Source organism: Otolemur garnettii, unplaced genomic scaffold (genome assembly GCF_000181295.1).
Source record: "Otolemur garnettii isolate 467f Iridium unplaced genomic scaffold, OtoGar3 scaffold00103, whole genome shotgun sequence".
Classification (NCBI taxonomy): Eukaryota; Metazoa; Chordata; class Mammalia; order Primates; family Galagidae; genus Otolemur; species Otolemur garnettii.
The window spans coordinates 2,808,814-2,816,831 of NW_003852498.1; the positions used below are offsets into that span (position 1 = coordinate 2,808,814).

The 8,018-nt window shown below is 37.3% G+C and overlaps 1 protein-coding gene across 1 annotated transcript in view; it reads right to left on the reverse strand.

The window, feature by feature from the left end:
* Positions 1 to 493: 493 nt before the first annotated feature.
* The window catches only part of TACR3 (tachykinin receptor 3), an 84,399-nt gene continuing 76,874 nt past the window's right edge, over positions 494 to 8,018 (reverse strand). Inside the window, exons 4-5 of the mRNA XM_003796333.1 lie at positions 2,431 to 2,627; positions 494 to 1,027 (exon numbers count right to left, since the gene is read on the reverse strand). Coding sequence (XP_003796381.1) covers positions 715 to 1,027; positions 2,431 to 2,627 — 510 coding nt within the window. The 3' untranslated portion in view covers positions 494 to 714. The remainder of the gene's footprint in view (positions 1,028 to 2,430; positions 2,628 to 8,018) is intronic.

Below are 8,018 nucleotides of genomic sequence, written 5' to 3' on the forward strand. Positions count from 1 at the left end.
GCCTAGCATTTAAAAATATGTAATGCTCAAAAAGTGTGTGAGTTTTTTTCCTTTGCAATCACTTTCTCAGGAAAAATAATAAAGAGAATTACCTGTATACCTGCCTAATAAGTAGATTTTCTTTTCAGTTAAATGTCTTGGAATAAATCTTTAAATCTTTAAATGTTTTCCTACAAAATGAGTTTTCTTGACCAAAGATGTTTATTAATTCCTACCTCTTGTGGTTAATATTTGCTACTCTGGTAGGAAAATGGACCTTTTAATAATTTTCTGTCTTATAGCCATAGACGAAAAAGTTCATTTTGTATAGATTGTATTTCTCTTCACTCACACTATTATATTTCAATGCTTTTCAATCTTTTGGGGAAATTATATAACATTTTAGTGTCACAATTATATATTGCAAATTTTAAGTGAGATTAACTGGACACTTTATAAGACTTTTTCAAATGAATTTTTGTATATGTATAATAATTTAGTGTTTTCAAGAAACAAATTTAAAGCCCGTCTTATTTTGGGGGGTGGGTATCGCATATTAGTGCCTTCATCACATTTATACCCTGTAGGCTGCCTTTCTCAATTTAAGCATAGCTGCCTAAAACATTGACTTCTGTTTCCAGAACAAATGTAGGACGGGACCGATAAACAGGGGGATGGGGCCCTAAGGTGGCACCATGATGGCTGTACACTAACTTATCCCCTCAGGAAATAGATTTAAGAATATTCATCCACAGAGGTATAGGGAGAGCTTATGAAACTTGAAGTGGTGGAGGCAGATTTGGAATTCCTGCTGGAGCAGCCATTGAAGCTTGGGTCTCCTGGAAGGGCCCTTTTCTTCCGACTGGACTTGGCGTGGTCCGCATCGTTAGCGTCAAACACCACTGTCATGGACTCCATCCTGGTCACTGTGTACAGGCTGCTTTGCCGAGTTGGATGAAATCTGGTGGTTTTGAGCTCTAGTTCATCATAGCTAGAAACTCTGATGAAAGGACACCAGCGAAATGCTCTCTTAAAGCCAGCTCGAAATCTGAGGAGAAGCAGCCACAGAAAGAAGTTGTCAGATTTTCAAGCACGCATTTTCTTACACTGCCATAGAACACCTGCTTAAAGCAGAAATGCTAACTCAGTTTCTAATTTGATTTCAAGTCAAATACTTAGAATTTGTGCCATAGTGTTGGCATTTGTCCTTTAAATTCTTGTTGCGTGAATTAAATCTTAATTTCCCATAAATTAGAAGTCATTAAATAGCAAAAGTATAACACTAGATAATTTACATGCCAAAGAAACAGTGTACTTTTCTGCAATAATTTTGTACATTTACGTAAGTCTAATTTAATTAGGCTGGCCTATTAAGACACTTAAAAATGACATTTCAAAATAGCTTCTTTCAGAAATAATTATGAATTTATAAATTTAAGTCTTATTTATTTAATGTTAGAACTAATTGCTAATCTCGACTGTTTTTATATGATCTCTATAGATGTGAAAAATCCTTATCTTTGTAAACCATTAAATGAAGTTGATTACCAGCAGATGTACTGAATTGAGATATGGCTTATGCAATTAGTGCAAAATGTTAAGAGTTAATTAAGTATTTAACAAACTGAAGGCTCAGTGTGATACAGTCCCAACTGAGAAGGGAGTTCAGCATTTAGCTCCTGTAGTTACTTACACGTCCTATTTCTACTCATGCACAAAACATGTTGGCTTATTAAGGGATTTATCAATCCTAGGAAATTTAACGATTCCCCTCTATGTGGGAACAAACAACCAAAGTGTTTTTAATTGGAAACCACATCTTCCCTTTTTTTCTAGTCTTAAATTGGACTGAGCATACTCCTACTTTTTATTTTTTTAACTTTATAAACATCTTTCCCCTAACGGCTGCACAAGCCACCCCGGGGAGGCTGTCCTCTTTCTTACCCTACCTCATTATGCAGGAAGGATTGGCGTGCTCCTCCTTACTTATCTTTACAAAATCGTTTACTTTGAAGAAGTCCATCTACAATATGTCCATGTAGATGGAGACCACTCATATTTGCCATCTTCCATCCTATAGACATTATTTATAAATTTTTAGGAAGTATCTTCATTTGCTTGAGGGTTTGAGCATATTTACAACCATTAGGGCATTTCTTTTTCTTTGGCAAGTAAAATTCTGTAGGATTTGGAGGAAGAAGATAGCCCATATTAATAGTGCCCAATTAGAACCTCGAATAACATTTTTTGGATATGTGATTGTTCAGATGGGATGTTTTATAAAGGAGGGAGAATATTACAAAAGTGAAGCTTTGTCCTCCTTTCAGTAAGTTTATATATTTTCCCTTCCTCCTGTGTTTTAAATTCGCATCATGAAGATGGAATAACCTTTTGTATTTCCAGATAAGGCAAGAATTGCGAGAAACTTGAATTTGGTCGTTTTGTTTTTACCTCTTATTCAAACAGCAGTAGATGATGGGATTGTACATGGTGGAGCTCATTGCCAGCCAGAAGCTGCCCAGGTAGACCTGCTGGATGTATTTCCATCTATTTAATTGTTGATAGATTGCAGTGAGAATGAAGTAAATATGATAGGGCAGCCAGCAGATGGCAAATGTCATCACAACAATAATCATCATTTTTACAACCTAGAAAGAAAAAAAAAAAGGAAGTAATTTCTGGTGAATTTATACAGGTCATTAAATATAATAGTTCCAATAGCTTACTGCAATTCATACTTTGCTGCCAATTCAGTTAAATACACAGCATGCCTAAGACATAGCCAGTATATTAAATAATGGCAAAGAAATACAGGGACAGTCACCTACGGTAAATCTCAGGAAGTATGTTTGTGTTACCCATCTCCTCCTCCCTGAGGGGGTGGGGAACACTAACACAAACATAGACAAATATATTTTAATTGTCTGCAAGAAAATGTGCTGATGAAGACCCATGAGCCTGAGGGAGAGCGAGGAAAGAGCTGGGACGTGGCCGTGTGCCTTCACGGTACAAGAATGGAGCTGGTATGCCTAGGGAAACTCACTGTTAATTCACTGTAGAGGTGTATATGCCAGGCTGCAGAGGCTGAGCTGCTTCTCAGTATTCATTATAGCCTGAAAAAAGCTTCACACTCTCCAGACTTCTTTAATATCATGCTCACTAGGCAACCTTATGAATATTAATTTGGTCTCCCTTGTAATCTTATATTAGGGAAGGTTTTCCCAAAGAATGATTATAAATGTTCTATTAACCCAAGAAAAAGTTACTAACTTTGCATTTGTAAATAAGCAATCAGCTTAAGCAACTGTTTTATACATCAGGTCTCTTATGAGTTTGGTAGGCATAGGTCATTTCTACCTTTTGGAATCTTAATATCCTAACCAAAGTAGAAAATCAACCTCTATTTCTCCTCCACTGGGCCCTAAATTCCTGAAAGACAGAGAGAATGTCTCAATTATTTTAATGTTTTTTATTTTTATTTTTTTGAGACAGAGTCTCACTTTGTCGCCCTTGATAGAGCGCTGTGGCATCATAGCTCACAGCAATCTCAGACTCTGGGGCTCAAGTGATTGTCTTGCCTCAGCCTCCCGAGTAGCTGGGACTAAAGGTGCCTGCCACAATGCTTGGCTGTTTTTAGAGACAAGGTCTCAATCTGGTTCAGGCTGGTCTCGAACCCATGAGCTCAGGCAATCCATCTGCCTCGGCCTCCCAGAGTTGCAAGTGTTACCGCTGTGAGCCGTAACACCCAGCCTTCAATTATTTTAATACTCCCAGGATCTGGCACAGTCCCTGCTATATAGCTGGAAATAGAGAAATACAGAATGAGTGAATAATTGAATGGGAGATGTTTTTTGTGTCTCAGAAAAAAATAAAATCTACCTTTGCGTTTATCAGAAAGGCAACATCAAAGGAATCAAACACTGAGCAGCTTGGTTTTGTGTGTAAAAGAAAATTCACATCATAGGCTCTGATTATCTCATTTAATATTTCTTGTCATTATTCTGCCTGCTCTATTTCTTTACACTTCTTTTGGAAGTTTGGAAATAGCAAAAATTGTTTAGAATAGCTAAATTAAAAAAATAGTGTTGAGGCTTGCCTATAGTCAAGTTAATACAAAGCAGGGAAAGTCCTGACCCGATGTCCTGTGAGGAATCTTAGAATTAGGAAAACATAACATTTATAAAATAGACTTAGCATTTGCCTGCGAGTTTTGGAATCAGATGAAAATTGACAAAATTGAGTCATCATACTAGAAATAGACATAGCACGAAATAGATCAATGTGGAAGGCAGAGCTCTCCTAAGGGCCTAATCACTGCGCCGTCCAGGTGACCAGCATTGGGCCGCTGGAAAATTGGCCATCAGAGTTGAAAATTCAGGTCAATAGCTCACAAATGTCACCACTGGCAGCACTACATAAAGTATTATGATTTTTTTTAGTGTTTTTTGAATTGTACTGTTCTGAAGATTGCATTAAAGTTTGTGCATTTTTCTGATATGTCTGACTCACATATTTGTGACATACAAGTAAAAACCATACTATACTTTACATTTTTGCCTATTTTACCTATTTAACAACTTACTGTCTTTCAATTGCACATTGGAAAACTGAGACAAAGACCAAAAGATTTGACCACTGTGATTCATAGAACTAAGTAAGGTGTTTAAAACCGAAACTTTTAGGTCCTTTTTAATTTCTCCATACAATTAAAAAAGCTATTGAATACCTCTTAGGTCTAGGAAATAATATTGGAGAAAAAAATGATGTGAAACCCATTCCTTAGTTCCAAACTTAAAACAATGAAAAAAAATATAAAATTTTATAAAAATGCTTGCGTTGAAATGTGGCAAATGGGAGCATGTGCCAATTAAATTAAAAATGTTTCTGAGAATGTAAGGATTTATTGTAATGAAGAATGATTCAATGCATGCGTGCTAACTATGGGCTCAGGGGATATGAGACTGAATGAAATGGGTTCAACTGCTTTCATTTTTAAATATGTGAACCTCCTACCATTCCTGAGCACTGCTCTGATCCTTCTCCCTGGCTCCTCCCTGTACCCCCAGGATTCCTTTGACAATGATTTCCATTGCCTAACTCCCTCAGCTCCTTGAAGCCATGGTGCAGGTGGCATTTTTTCTATGAATCCTATGCTGACCGACTTATTTAACATGGCAGTCTGCGCTTGAAGCACTCCCAGAAACCGAGCTTGCTCTTTAAGTTAGTTTATTATGTTTATTCCTTACTTTGTTGTCTCTTCATACTGGAATATAAAACAGCAAGAATTTTTGGCTCATTTTGTTCATGTGTGTCTCCCCAGGCACCTAGAAGGGGCTTCACACATAACAGGCACTCACAAATTTCTTGAATAAGTGAAAGTACTGAGTAATGTCCACAATTTTACTCAGTCATTAACTACTGGCATCATTTGTTTTCCAAGTTCAAAGTGGACATGTGCCTATAAAAGGAGCATGTCATTTTCTGCCATTCCGCTTTTCAAGGCAAACAAATCCAGATAAAGAGGAGGAGTGTAAAAACAACACAGCTATATTTGTTGTGAGTGCATGAAAGCTTTAAATTTCATTCTGAATAAATGTTAAGAAAAATACCTATGAGACTATGAAAGTGGAGCTTATTTGAGTCCTTTCAGACAGCCTGATCACGAACCCCCACTAAAGCTATGTCTTTTTAAGTGACTTTCAACTGTCAACATAGGAAGTCCAGATAAACAAACATAGAATGAAAATGCATATGGAGAATGGAGCAGGGATTTTAGGTAACTTCTAACTCACACGTTCAGAGTCCTTAGGACCTTGTTGCAAAAGATTTATAAACATATTAAAAATTCTTTAGAAAGAGTTTAAAAGACCCTTAGCAAAGGAGTTCTTTAAGATGAAAGAATTGCTATAATATAATTCCTTTACTTATTTCCATACCATACTGCTACCTTGACTCTCGGCTCACAAAACACTGTCAACTTATTTCAGATGTTGAACTCTCTGGAAACTAGTTATCATGTAAATGCAAAAGTAGGCTCTTGGGTGGGGGAAATTGTCTTGCTTTTTAAAATGCTGAAATCACAAAACTGTAATCTTTTCCATAAAATGATATAGGAAAGGAGCTCTTTGCAGCACAAAGCTTGCGTGATGATGGGTGTGCAAATGCTGTGGGCAGTTATCGCTGAGGTGCAGGGCGGGACAATGGCACTAGCAGAGACAGGCTGTGAGTGCTGAAGGAAAGGAAATTGGCTGGTAGAATTCTTGAAATGCCTGAGATTTTTCAGTGAGATGAGGGTATGGGATGGAGAGGATTCAAATCTTTCATCGTGTCTTCAAAAATGTTATTGTAAGTTGATATAAAGGCTGATTGATGTCTGGTATTTCACAAAGCTGAAAGACATTGTGTTTCTGAGGCACAGGGAGTTATTTTCCATAGCAGCATGTGGGGTTTGGCCACCCATTGTCCCTAGTGCAGGAACTTATAAGCTGGAGAAAGGAGGGAAGTGGGGGCAAGTAATGTAGCTCTTAAAGCTACGATGTCTATTTTTAGATGTTAAAAATGTACACTGACCATACAGGCAGGATGGAAATGCCTGTCCTATATTAGTGACAATAAGCTTTGGGTACTTTTCCTTCATGTATCAAAGGGGAAAATAAACTTTTCATTTTATATCCTGGACAGGTTATACTGAAATGCCTACAGCTGTTCGTATCTATCACATTAAATTATCCTAGGGCGAATGACTTTGACGTTTACATTGCAACAAAATTAGTACAGGAATTAAATGAACTACTGCTAACCATTTACAAAAATCTAGGTATCATATTTTTCAGTAAAGGATTTATTTATTCTTTGTAAATGTCTGAAATAAAAATGATTAGTACTGTGGGACAGAAAACTTCTTGTTTCAGAGCACATTTTTAAAGAGCCATCCTGTGGATCAAACCCTACCACTCGTCCCTATTTTTCCTCTGTTCAGTTTTCTCAAATGGATCATGACATTCCTTAAGCAGAAAGCACAGACGAGCTTATTCTACGCACCAATCAGCAGACTAAGATAACAAATTTCAAGAATAAGATATACAAATTTGAATGAAAAGCATTAAAATTTATGGTTCTACATGGGCTACTGAGGTTTGGCTTTTTGTGCTTCAGTTTGGAAGATGATGCTTAAGAATTTCAGTCACAAGGGAGGAAATAAGAACTTAGTAATACCTGTGAAAACAGCACAGGACGGCTCAGAAGACAAACGGAATTTTGCTGGTCATTTCAGGATTGGGTGAGGATATAGACATATTATCTAAGTGTCATCCAAGACATTGGATGCTGTTGCCAAATCCAGCTCACACATTCAGTTAACATCAATCTACAGAATTGCCTATAAGAAATGGTCAAGACGTGCATGTGTGTGCAAATATGGAAAATATTTGTGTGTATGTGTTTGTACTCTACTTATTCACATTTCATTGGTAATATTTTATTTTTACTGTAATTTTTGTGTGTGTGTGTGTGTGTGTGAAGTTTTTGGCTGGGGCTGGGTGTAAACCCACCACCTCCAGTATATAGGGCTGGTGCCCTACTCTTTGAGCCATAGGCACCACCCAATTTTTAATGCAATTTTACTTTTTTATTGGACACTTGATCACTGAGAGCATTGGAAAATAATGATCTGAAACCAAGGAGTAGAATGCAGCCACAAAGAGGAAGAAAAGACTGATGGCATTAGCAAAGTTAAGTACATTAAGACAGAAGGAATGAAGATTGACTTAAAAAAAAAAAAAAGATTGACTTTATGGGATAACTCAGAGAAAGAAAAACTTTGAGTGGCTTGTTATATGACCTGAATTGTGTCCCCAGTAGATTCAATATGTTAAAGTTCTGGCTCGGCTCCTGTAGCTCAAGTGGCTAGGGCACCAGCCACATAAACTGGAGCTGGTGGGTTCAAACCCACCCTGGGCCAGCCAAACAACAATGACAAGTATAACCAAAAAATAGCCAGGCATTGTGGCAGCTGCCTGTACTCCCAGCTACTTGAGAGG